At 37.3% G+C, this 13403-nt stretch overlaps 2 protein-coding genes across 5 annotated transcripts in view; one reads left to right on the forward strand and one right to left on the reverse strand.

Annotated features, from left to right (window-relative positions):
• DST (dystonin) overlaps positions 1-13403 on the reverse strand; it is a 491592-nt gene that overhangs the window by 313698 nt on the left and 164491 nt on the right. The window lies entirely within an intron of this gene.
• On the forward strand, positions 8888-9058 carry LOC122238657 (40S ribosomal protein S29-like). Its single transcript, XM_042986593.1, is given in 1 exon segment — positions 8888-9058. A coding segment is annotated over 1 exon segment (171 nt).

Consider the following 13403-nt stretch of genomic DNA (forward strand, 5'->3'; position numbering starts at 1 on the left):
GAAAAAAAGAAGCATGGCTATTAAGGAATTCTAACTTGGAATGGTTTAATAACTTCCTTTGTACAAGTGAGTACAATATTAACTTGATAAAATCAATATTAGGAAAGAAAAAAAACACAACTTTCATGAAATACACACTCTCTTAAAAATGAAACTCTGAACTTTTAAATTTAATTTTGACAGTTACAAAGAGAAATGCTCTATTAAACTCTTCATCATCAAATATTTTGAGAAGCAAAAGCATATGAAATAATTGTGGAAGATACACTATTAGTTGGTATCTAGCTCTTGAAAAAAGGACTGGAGATTATTTGCACAATCAAGAGAAACCTTCTGTGTATAGTGACTATGGAGAAGAATGCAGAGTTAAGAAACTTGAGTTCTGTCATTTAGACACAGAATCTACTCTTTTTCAAGTATTAACAGCATCCAGGTATTTTTCAACATGAATATACATTTCTGTAACACTCTGTTTCAGTTAAATGATGGATGCACCATAATCTATTTAACCAATTCCCCAATATTAAACAATTATACTTGTTCCCAACTTTTTATCATTATTATATACAGTGCTGTAAACGACACCCTTGTTAGCCCTTTGTGTACGCTTATTTTCCCTTATAATAAATTTTTACAAATGAAATTTCAGTCAACATGAAAAAATACATTATCCTGCAAAAAGACTGTATCATTTTTAGTATTAGCAAGGATATTATTTGAAATAGCACAACATGAAACACATTTAGATCTAATTTTTAAGTATTTGTATTTTATAACCATATATAGAAATGTATATATCTGTGTGTATATGTATACATATATACATACACACAGCACACAAATACATCTCTATTATATAAGCAGTATCTGTTTAAATACTGTGCTTATTTATTTATTGCTATGGTTAAAAAAAACTGTGTAACATAAAAATTACCATCTTAACCATTTTTAACTATGAGTTCATTAGTATTAAGTATACTCCCATTGTTGCACAACCAATCTCCAGAACTTCTTCATCGTGCAAAACTGAAACTCTGTACCAATTAAACAACCATTCTGTTCCTGCCCCCACCTCCACCTGCCATCCCTGGAAACTGCCATTCTACTTTCTGTTTCTATGAATTTGACTAGTGTAGATACTACATATAAGTGTTATCATACAGTATTTGTCTTTTTGTGACTGGCTTATTTCACTTAGCATAATGTCCTCAAGACCCACCTATGCTGCACAACGTGTCAGAATTTCCTACTTGTTAAGGCTGAATAATAGTCTACTGTATGTACAAACAACATTTTGTTTATCCACTCGCCCATCAATGGACATCTGGGTTGCTTCCAACTCCTAGCTATTATGACTAGGGCTGCTATGTAAAATACTGTGCTTATTTACAAATATTTATAAACACAGTAAAATCCTTTATTAGGAGTCCTTGGCACAAAGAATTCCAATTATTTTATTAAGAAGAGCAGATAATTCCACTTTATATGGCTTACAACTTCACCCTACAGAGGCAGGGGGGTGAGGGATGGTAGAGAAAGAGACAGGAAAGTCTATCCCTTCCACCTCTCAGCCCCCAGAGTTCTCATATTGAGCATGGAATCACTGAGTCACTACCGGGAACAGGAACTCTTCCTTGCCTGACCTCAAAAGGTATCAGGCTTCAGCCTCTACCAGATGGAGTTCCAGCAGTCCACCTCCAGCTAGAGACACTCCCTCACTTCTCCGTATGCACAGGCTGCTCCGTGGGTGTTCAGATCACACTTCTTGGAGACTGTCCTGTTACTCTTCCTGGCCATGCTTTCACTTGCTAACATTGGGAATCCATTACTTCTCCAGAGCTGGTTATCTCTGACTTGCCAGAAGGTTAAAATAAAAATTTTTTTTTTTGTCCAATCCCTATGGTTTCTCACTTATACTTACTATCTACTATGACAGACAGTAGGTGCTATGATGCCCGTTTTACAAAAGAGAAAAAAATAAGGTTCAGAATGCATTAGTCATTTACCCAATGTCACAAAATTTTATTAATTTTTTTTATTACGTTTCTTTATTTTTGAGAGGCAGAGAGAGACAGAGCATGAGTGGGGGAGGGGCAAAGAGAGGGGGAGACACAAAATCCAAAGCAGGTGTCAGGCCCTGAGCTGTCAGCCCAGAACCCGATGCAGGGCTCATACCCACAAACCATGAGATCATGACCTGAGCCGAAGTTGGACACTCAACCGACTGAGCCACCCAGGCGCCCCCCAATGTCAAAAAATTTGAATAAGCCACACCAAACTTGGAAATTAAGTCTATAAAATTTAAAGCTTATAGTCTTTTCACTATTTTATGCTACATCTTACAAATTCTCTTGTTAATTCTGTCACTAACACCTACGGCAGATAAAAACCATTATTCTCAGAACATCAAGTTTACACACTTTGGACACTTTCTCATTTAGAAATCTACAGAGAACACACACCTTTTTCCTCTTTTTGGGCTACGTCTAAGAATATGTCATCAGTAACTAAATATATCTGCCCTGTTATTTACTTTAATTTGTTCAGAAAGAAACTACATTGTGCTAGTTGGCAAGTTAGAAACAAAACATGTTTCATTACCTTATTTTCTAAATTACTCATGAGCTTAAAACATAGCATTAACCATATCCCTGGGTGAAGGAGTCTGTAACTGCATTAAAAAATAAAATAATAAAAATAGGTTTGTACTAACCCAAGAAACCTAAATGTACCCAAAGATTACAAAGACCAAACAAAAGAAAGCAGCCAGATGCTTTCAACAAAAGAAATGCCCATTTCCCTGCCCTTGGCCCATAATACCAAAGGTACTTTGCTCAGAAGCTGCCCAATAGGAATGCTACTTATTAGAGAGTAATAATCAACCTAATAAATTCTTCCACACTTGGGAAAGTTTAAGGTGAGAGATAAGAAGCAGAGACACCTAGAATGAACAAGAAAAACCATTCTAGGCCAAGAGAACAAGCCAAAGGCTGCCTTATATCCAAGGCCACAATGTATCCTCACACTAAATCCTTTATCCTTTAATCCTTTTCCAGTAGTCTGAGTGAAATCTCTGTTCCCTGAAACCAAGTAAAATTGGTAAGAATAAGGTGCAGTAACTGATGCACTATTTTATATATGCTATAGGAGACAGCAATTGGGGAAACATATGAATGTTTCTGGGAAGCATGAAGAAAGAATGGGAGAAGGTAAAGGGTCCCATGGTATTAGATTTGAATAGTGAGTATCAGTAATAAATTTATGATTTGTAAAATAGACATCTATATCCTATTTCTATTAAAAGGACCTAGAAACAATGATGACCAGGCAGCATTAAGCACATCTAGTGTCCAGATCTTGATTATGAAATACAAAGCCCCGTTGAAATAAACTAGAACTCCTTAGAGAAATAATTGATTCCAGATCTGGGGCAGGGAAAGCACAAAGTGAGCTTGAAACATCTTGTTATTCCAGAAAGCAAAGAAATGCTTAAAGATTAATAAGAACATAGTAAAAAGACCCAGAAGTCAGCTTCAAGGAACTCCCACTAGTTCAACTTTGGACAATTCAAGGATCAAAAGAATAGCAATGGCAATGGATTCTAACACACTGAATAAAAAAAGAAAACATAAGTCAACAGTGAAGTTTAAAAACAAAAAAACAGGGAGTGGGGCAGGGGCAACAGGGGACAAAGGAAAGCTATTCTTTACAGAAGAATGCCAGCTAATAAATGAGAAAGAAATTTTTACTATTAGATAATTGAATCAGGCAAGGATCAAGGATCCTAATCATTGGGTAAAAAGCTACTGGGGAAGACGATATGTACAAACTACTCACAGATAATGCATTAATTATAAGAGAGAAAAAGTACCCAAAAAGGATATTATTACAATGGAGACCTGGCAGATAACACCTTAATTAAGTGATCAGATTTAATGGGATATACCGGCATGTATCTCCTGATATAATCCAGTAAGAAATACACCCTATCACCTCTACAACATTTTTGTGGAAAATGTTTAACCTGAATCCAAACATGAGGAAATGATTAAAAAAAAAAAAAAAAAAAAAAAAACAGACTGTGGAACATTCTAAGACAATTGATAAGAAGGCACCTTTTCTAGAATAAATGAGACTAAAGATATACACTAACCAATACAACATATGATCCTTATTTAGATCTTGGGAGTCCTAAGAAATAGAAAAGAATTAGGTAGCTAAAGGTTGGAGAAATCTAGGAAATACGATTATAGGCAAGTTTCTTAGGGATGAAAATGGTATCACAATTAGGTAAAAGAATGTCCTTATTCTGAATACATACACACATAATTATTTGGGGACAAAGTATCATGACATATAAATTTAATTTTTAATGATTCAATAAAAATTAAAAATAAGGAGACGGCACACCAAAATGTTACCAATCACTAAACCTAGGTGAAGGGTATACACAGTATACATTCTTTCAATTTTTCTATAGATTTTAAGTTTTTCAAAATAAAAAAATGGAGGGAAAGCAATCTACCCGCAAAGAATTCTAACAACCAAAAGAGGTTCAGAGATAGAACACTATGCTTTGAAGAGGAGAAAAATATTTGCAGGGGTGCCTTGGTTGGTTAAGCATCTGACTCGATTTCGGCTCAGGTTATGATCTCATGGTTCATGAGCTCAAGCCCCGCATCAGGCTCTGCAATGACAGTGCAGAGCCTGCTTGGGATTCTCTCTCTCTCCCTCTCTCTCTCTCTCAAAATAAATAAATAAACTCAAAAAAAAAAAAAAAAAGAAAACCATTTGCAAAAAGAAAAAAGTTTTCTGGTTAGTGTAAACATTAAAAATCTAGTTTATTCTCATTTCAGCAAATACGTTGTGATTTAAGACCTGCTTTCTGGGGCACCTGGGTGGCTCAGTCGGTTAAGCGTCCGACTTCAGCTCAGGTCACGATCTCGCGGTCCGTGAGTTCGAGCCCCGCGTCAGGCTCTGGGCTGATGGCTCAGAGCCTGGAGCTTGCTTCCAATTCTGTGTCTCCCTCTCTCTCTGCCCCTCCCCCGTTCATGCTCTGTCTCTCTCTGTCTCAAAAATAAAATAAAACGTTAAAAAAAAAATTAAAAAAAAAAAAAGACCTGCTTTCTAAGCTTCTGCACAGCAAAGGAAACAATCAACAAAACTAAAAGGCAACCAACGGAATGGGAAAAGATATTTGCAAATGACATATCGGACAAAGGGCTAGTCCCAAATCTATAAAGAGCTCACCAAACTCCACACCCGAAAAACAAATAACCCAGTGAAGAAATGGACAGAAAACATGAATAGACACTTCTCTAAAGAAGACATCCAGATGGCCAACAGGCACATGAAAAGATGCTCAACGTCGCTCCTCACCAGGGAAATACAAATCAAAACCACACTCAGATATCACCTCACGCCAGTCAGAGTGGCCAAAATGAACAAATCAGGATACTATAGATACTGGAGAGGATGTGGAGAAATGGGAACCCTCTTGCACTGTTGGTGGGAATGCAAACTGGTGCAGCCACTCTGGAAAACAGTGTGGAGGTTCCTCAAAAAATTAAAAATAGACCTACCCTATGACCCAGCAGTAGCACTGCTAGGAATTTACCCAAGGGATACAGGAGTACTGATGCATAAGGGCACTTGTACCCCAATGTTTATAGCAGCACTCTCAACAATAGCCAAATTATGGAAAAAGCCTAAATGTTCATCAACTGATGAATGGATAAAGAAATTGTGGTGTATATACACAATGGAGTACTACATGGCAATGAGAAAGAATGAAATATGGCCTTCTGTAGCAACGTGGATGGAACTGGAGAGTGTGATGCTAAGTGAAATAAGCCATACAGAGAAAGACAGATACCATATGTTTTCACTCTTAGGTGGATCCTGAGAAACTTAACAGGAACCCATGGGGGAGGGAAAGGAAAAAAAAAAGAGAGAGAGGTTAGAGTGGGAGAGAGCCAAAGCATAAGAAACTGTTAAAAACTGAGAACAAACTGAGGGTTGATGGTGGGTGGGAGGGAGGGGAGGGTAGGTGATGGGCATTGAAGAGGGCATCTTTTGGGATGAGCACTAGGTGTTGTATGGAAACCAATTTGACAATAAATTTCATATATTTAAAAAGAAAAAAAGGACCTGCTTTCTAAACTTGAACAAATATGCAGTGAAGAATGTACACATTGCCCCTGACACAGAAGTAATAAGTAAAATGCCCCCCCAAAAAATTGTATTTATTAAAAGTCCCTTAAGATCCTGTACCAATTCCCTAAAGGTCTTAAAATGAACTATTACATTATAGAGTCTATACTTTAAATGTACAATGAAAAAATAGATAGGAGTTGTAATCTATGAGTATTCTTTGTGACATCTGGTTGAGGTACACATGAGATTGAGAAAAGAGAATGTTTAAAAATCCTAATATAGTCAATGAGTGATTTAAGGATAATAATTCAAGCTCTTTCGTTGAAACTGCACAGTGTTTTTGTTGTTGTTGTTTTGTTTTTTAAAAATTTTTTTAAGGTTTATTCATTTTTCAGAGACAGAGCATGAGCGGGGGAGGGGCAGAGAGAGAGAGGGAGACACAAACTCCAAAACATGCTCCAGGCTATGAGCTGTCAGCACAGAGCCCTAAGCGGGCCTGAACTCACGGACAGCAAGATCATGACCTGAGCTGAAGTCAGACGCCTAACCGACTGAGCCACCCAGGCGCCCCCCCCCCCTTTTTTTTTTAATTTTTTGAAACCGCACAGTGTTTTTAAGGTTTCTAAACTAAACATTTTATTTTAATACAGGCTGTCAACCTGCATTGCAGCAGAAGACTTTAAATAACTTTTCCAAATTTAACTTTCAGTCCTACTAATTACAGCATGATCCTCCACCAAAGAACAGCAAACACCAGCTATTGCCAGACCTCTGCAGACATTACATTTACCAAGTAATCTGAAATTCAGACTTGACATGCAAAATGGAATCATTATGACAGTCTAAAGCCTTTCACTATCTCTTTATATTTCATTTACAATCACATTACTTGTTTCTGATTGAATAGGTCAAATTGAACTAACAGCTTACCTCCCCTCTCTGCTGAAAACACATTACACTGACAGTAATTGGATCTGTTTGTAGGATACACCCCAAAAACAAGGAGAAAGGAAAAGAAATTGTTAAAAAAAAAAAAAAAAAAAACATTTGGGAGCTAGAAAGCAAACGGACTGGTGGTACCTGAACTAACAGAGAACTGAATCCTAAGCCAGTCCTGAGGAAAGCTGAGACAACGAACCTGATTCATACCTTGAAACTCCCAAAAACCACACCAGAAATTCATGGTACCAGGTAACCTTGGAAATTACGGTGGAGGTGGGACTTGAAACAGATGGGCAAGGTGTAAGAAGCAGATTTACGTCCCTCAGATGATTTCCCAGCCCCCAAAAGGCGAGATTTATTGTCTGGAGAGAGTGAAACAGAGACAGGGTCTCTAATCTGCATGACGAGACACAGATAAGACAGGAGACTAAGTATGAGTTCATATACTAAAAACGAACAGCTTCCAACCATCTCCTGCCCACTCAGTTCCTTCAGCTGGAGTTGAAAGCATTATTCTCTGCGGAATCTGACCAGCCCATGACAGAGGACCTTGAGACACTGATAGCAAGGTTCCCCGCAGCACAATGGCCCAGGCAGATTATTCCACAGTAAAGGCTAAGACTGACAAGTCTATCACACAGCAAGAGCTTCCACAGTCAGCTTTTAAACATGAGTAAGCAGGCAGCCAAGGAAAACTTCTGAGGAAAACCTTGAATGTTAAAGGAGGGGACTAAAACAAGTAATAGATTTTTAAAAATTAACTTAGAGCAGGGGTGCCTGGGTGGTTCGGTCAGTTGTGTACCCAACTCTTGATTTCGGCTCAGGATGTGATCCCAGGGTCATTGGGTTGAGCGCCATTTGCAACAACATGTATGAACCTTGAGAGCATTATGCCAAGTAAAATAAGGCAGGGAAACACAAATGTATGATCTTACTTATATGTGGAGTCTAAAATAACCTAACTCGGGGCACACCTGGGTGGCTCAGTCAGTTGAGCGTCTGACTTGGACTTCGGCTCAGGTCATGATCTCACGGTCCATGGGTTCGAGCCCCGCCTCGGCCTCTGTGCTGACAGCTCAGAGCCTGGAGTCTGTTTCAGATTCTGTGTCCCCCTCTTTCTCTGCCCCTCCCCCGCTCATGCTCTGTCTCTCTCTGTCTCAAAAATAAATAAAAACATTTAAAAAAGAAAAGAAAAGAACCTAACTCAACAGAAACAGAGAGTAGACTGAATGGTTGCCAGGGGGTTGAGGAAATGGGGAGATATTGGTCAAAAGGTTACAAACTTTCAATAGAAAAATGAGTAAGCAGCATGGTGGCTATAGCTAATGCTATATTTCATACTTGAAGGTTGCTAAAAGAGTAAATTTTAAATGTTGTCATCACAAAAAAGAACATGCTAACCAACTATGTGAACTGAAGGATGTATTAACTAACCTTATTGTGGTAATCACTTCACAATATGTACATATATCAAATATCACATTGTATAACTTAAACTTACACAAGGATATATGTCAATTTTATCTCAATAAAGATCAGAGTCGGGGGGAGAATGTTAGTCCATAAAAAATGAATTCTTGGAAAATAAAAACAGAAACGAAAAATTTCAGTGGAAGGATTGAAAGGTCAAACTGAGGAAATCACTTAGAAACCAAAACAACAGGAATAAACTACAGAAAATAAAAGAGACAAGCAGAGGACCTACAAACAATACAACAGGGTAACTTGAGAAAAGGAAATAAAAAACTTCCCAAAATTCCTTTTGCCTTGTAGCATCTGAGACTGCAAGATGGGTCATCAGAAGCTCTATTGGGGCCATCTGAGGATATCTGGCCAGGGATCTCGCTCTTAATGTGTCTGCTCAAACTAGCACAATCTGATCCAGAAATACAGCCTCAATATGTACCGCCAGTGTTTCCATCAGTATGTGAAGGATATGGGCTTCTGTAAGGTGGATTAAGTGAATTTCCTTGAATGGGTCTTCTAAGAGATCTACCTGAAGTGCAGATACCCAAGATACCTGCCTTAATGCTAACTCATTGTACTTCAAATAAAAATACTTGAATTGTTAAGTACTCTAATGTGAAAAAACAACTTCCCAAAATTAAAGGATGTAAGTCTCCATATTGATGGGACAATCAAGTGTGTAGCTCGATGGATGAAAAGAGACCCACATCACAACATATCATCGTGAAATTTTAGCATATTGGAGAAAAAGATCTTGAAACAGTAGTTCTCAGCCTTGGCTGCATATTTGAATTACCTAGGGAGCTTTATAGAATTACCATGTTTTGGCTCCCATCCAGAACAACTACCTCAAAATCTCTCATACTAAGATTTGGTTTAAGTTCCCAAATGATTCTCAAGTGCAGCCAGGACTGAGAACCACCATCCTAAATTTGCCCTGAAGCTAAGGAAAAACAGAGAGAGAGAAGGAGGGAGAACAATTTTGAGATTTTTTAACAGCAATAATGAAAAGTCTAAAAGATAACACGTCAGCACTTTCAAAATTCTGAAGGAAAATTTATTCTGAATCTAGACAGTAGCAATTAAGTGTAAGCACATAGCAAAAACTTTTCCAGAACACTGAGGTCTCACAAGATTATGTTCCCTGCATCTTTCCTCAGGATACTACTTACAAAGGTAGTTCACCAAAAGAAGGCTGTAAACCAAGGAAGAGGAAGGAATGGAATGCAGCAAACAAGGAACTAACACAGGGGCAGGCAAATGGTATCCCCAGAATGATGGATAAGTGCCCCAGAGATACAGGGCAACCAATCCAGAATGGATTCCCACAATTCTGTGAGGACAGTAAACAAAAAGATAAAATACCTCATGTATCTGAACGTATTGAGAGAAAATTTTAACAACTGGGGACAATCTGGGGATGGATTTGTGATAAGTCCCTAGAAAACTAAGCAAAGAAGAAAGATAATTATTAACTCCAGAGAACACAAGAAGTTGTACAAGAAGAGAAAAGTCATATTTTACTCGGTGCCCTCAGTGTAAATAGCATTTACTAAACAATAATGTGAACACACAGCAATGATCTGGACAAAAGAACGACACAACTACACTGGAGGACAGGATTGGGGGTGTGATGTGTCTGATGGCAGAAGAGGGTAGAGTGGGTTAAATGCTCACCCTCCACAGAAAGAATCCAATATACAATGCATAAAACAAAAAAACAATAAGGCAATCTAAAAATCTATTATTTAATGATACAATTCAAATTCCAAAACAGACAGAAGTCTACAGTACTTGCCTCTAGGTGCAAACAATAGTTGGGGTGGTGGGCATAAATGGTTATGGAAGGGACTGCTGGTTCTTGTAATAAGTTTTATAGAACTATTTCACTTTTAAATTACAAGAATGATCCATTTAAAAACGGATCCAATGAAAAATAAGACTAAATTATAAAAAACAAAAGCAGTCTATAAGCAAGGTACATCTTCATCTGTCACAACAAAAATAGAACATGTCTATAGACAGCATATTTTTTAAAATAATATAAACATTTCATTTAGAGACATGTAAGTGGCCACCAGAAAAACTAAAACATGATTCCAAATGGCATTTAAGGACAAGGGAAGAAAAGGGAAGAACTCCAGAGCTGAAACTATTCATTTTCATTACAAATCCTTCTGTACTGTTTGATTTTGTAACCATGTGCATATATTATCATGTTTAAATAAAGAATGTATTTAAAAACATATTCCAAAAAAAGGGTTTTTTTAATAGTCTGCTATACTCACTGAAATTAACTTTAAAAGTTAAGTCTGTTGATACAATTCTAGCTCATTTTTCTAATTGATATATAGTACTCACTGCCCAATTATAAAATCACTTATTTATCCATTATAATATTGACAGGCATTTAGGTTATTTCCAAAGTTTCTCTATTAAAAGCAACAGGATTTGAAAAAGCCTCTTGTATCTACTTGTACACATGCAAGATTTTCATCTGCTCAGTTGTCTTCAGAAATTTTGTCCTGTGTGCCCCCAAAGAATTTTAACTCTTTACACATTTTCTAAAAACTGAACTCCAGACTTCATTCGGATTTCACTAGTTTTTTCATAAAGTCCTCTTTTTGCTCCAGGACCACATCCAGAGTGAAACAATGCATTTTTTTAATTGTCCCATCTCCCCATCTCAAGGGCTATTTTTCAGTTATACTTGGGAGAAGCTTGTTTAAGGAATGTCAATTGCTACACTTAAGCAAATCATTTTACTCACTGAGACTCCGTTTACTTTGCTGTAAAGTGAAAAAATACCATTACTGAGAAGATCTAATAAAATAATGATATAAAAAGGCCCTTAAAACTTTGTTTTCTATATCAGGAGTATGTATTTGCTTAATATGTATTATTCACAAGCTAGACACGGATCAGAAATGTTCTCCTCTTACAAATGTTCAGATAAAAATTAAAACCCTCCGGGGTGCCAGGGTGGCTCAGTTGGTTAAACACCTAATGCAGGTTATGATGTCAGGTCATGATCTCACAGTTCGTGAGTTCAAGCTCAACATCGGGCTCTGCGCTGATGGTGCCCAGCCTACTTGGGATTCTCTCTCCCTCTCTCTCTCTGCCCCACCCCTACTTGCATGCACGCTCTCACCATCTCTCTAAAAAAAATAAATAAACTTAACAAAAAACTAATACCCTCCTTTTCCCCTAGAACATGCAACTTCATCTTTGTAACTACATGGAGAAACCAAAGACTCTTGACGTATTCATAAAGGGTTTCTACATATAAAATTGTTGAAAAACTCTTAGGAAAATGAATCATAACGATGAGTGAAAAGAAATGACATGAAACTTACTAAGTGTTCTAATCTTAAGGACATGTCACATAATAAACCTCAAGGGAGAAACTAAAGCTGATTCCTAATTTCGTTTTTTTTTTTAATTTTTTAATGTCTTTATTTTTGTTTTTGAGAGAGAGCGAGAGAGCAAGCAAGCGAGCACGAGCAGGGGAGGGGCAGAGAGAGAAGGAGACACAGAATCCGAGGCAGGCTGTAGGCTCTGAGCGGTTACACAGAGCCTGACGGACCCAGGGCTCCAACTCACAAATGGCGAGATCATGACCTGAGCCTAAGTCAGATGCTTAACGGACTAAACCACCCAGGCACCCTGCTGATTTCTACTTTCTTAACACTACTCTCAGTTTTACTAATTGTGTTTTCATTAATCTGTTTATATTTTATATTTAAGGAATAATCAGAAGACAGGTTTGAAAACAGCATTCTAAGTACAATGAATCATGACATGAACTCAATGACATTATAATGAGAAATATAAGGATTACATTTCCTGATGTCCATAGACTATGAGCAAAAAGGTTCTTAAATTTATGGATTCAAGTACCATTTGTCTTAAAACTCTTGGGAAAAGATATTTAAATAAATCATTTAAATTTGGTAAGAGGAACAAATTCAGCAAATATCACTTAAACAAAGTAGAGGCATGTAAGATTTTGATAAATATTTTTGTTTGGACTTTAATACCACTAGATTTTTGACAAACTCAGAACATCCTAGTAACACTCAACCACTGAAAAATATACCAAATATTGACTCTTCACTGCTAGCCAGACCCTAAGGACCTCAAGACAAAGACATCTTTTAGGACACACATGAGCTCATGGGAACATACTAACTTATCTCAGATAGCACATTGCTCTACTTTTTAGGAGCAAGACCTTTCCCTTGCTCTACACACATAACACCCATTGATATCCATGGGAGCCTGATGCAGGCAAAGAGTACCATGTGGCCTCTTCTAAAGAAAAAAATTTATGTCTGCTTTTGAATGCTGTTTGCCACCTGGCCTCCGGCCAAGCCAATATAAACATCACCATTCATGGAGTATTGGATATTTCCTTGTCTTCAGTGAATTCCAGACTTTTGAAAAGGTCAAAATTCAATTTGAAAAGAGGAAAATCATTATACTTAGGAAGGTCCAAGGCATAGTAAGAATATCATACAGTACAATACTGGCAAATGATCCAAAATACTGTAGCTGACATGAAAATCTATGCAGTAATAGCTGCCATTTGGGGGTGTTTTTACTATGTGCTAAGCCCTAAGCTAATTGCTTTACATACATCATCTCATTTCATCCTCAAAAAATCCTATAAGTGGATATTATCCATATTTTGCAGGTAAGAAAAGTAAAACTTAGGTACACTGGCAGAGCAAGGTCATAAAACCATTGAGCTCTTAAAATACTATGGCATATTTACCACTGACTTTAAAACATGGACAATGACATTAACTATTTGGAAATAGCCTATTCCTTTGGAA

This window comes from Panthera tigris, chromosome B2 (genome assembly GCF_018350195.1).
Source record: "Panthera tigris isolate Pti1 chromosome B2, P.tigris_Pti1_mat1.1, whole genome shotgun sequence".
NCBI lineage: Eukaryota > Metazoa > Chordata > Mammalia > Carnivora > Felidae > Panthera > Panthera tigris.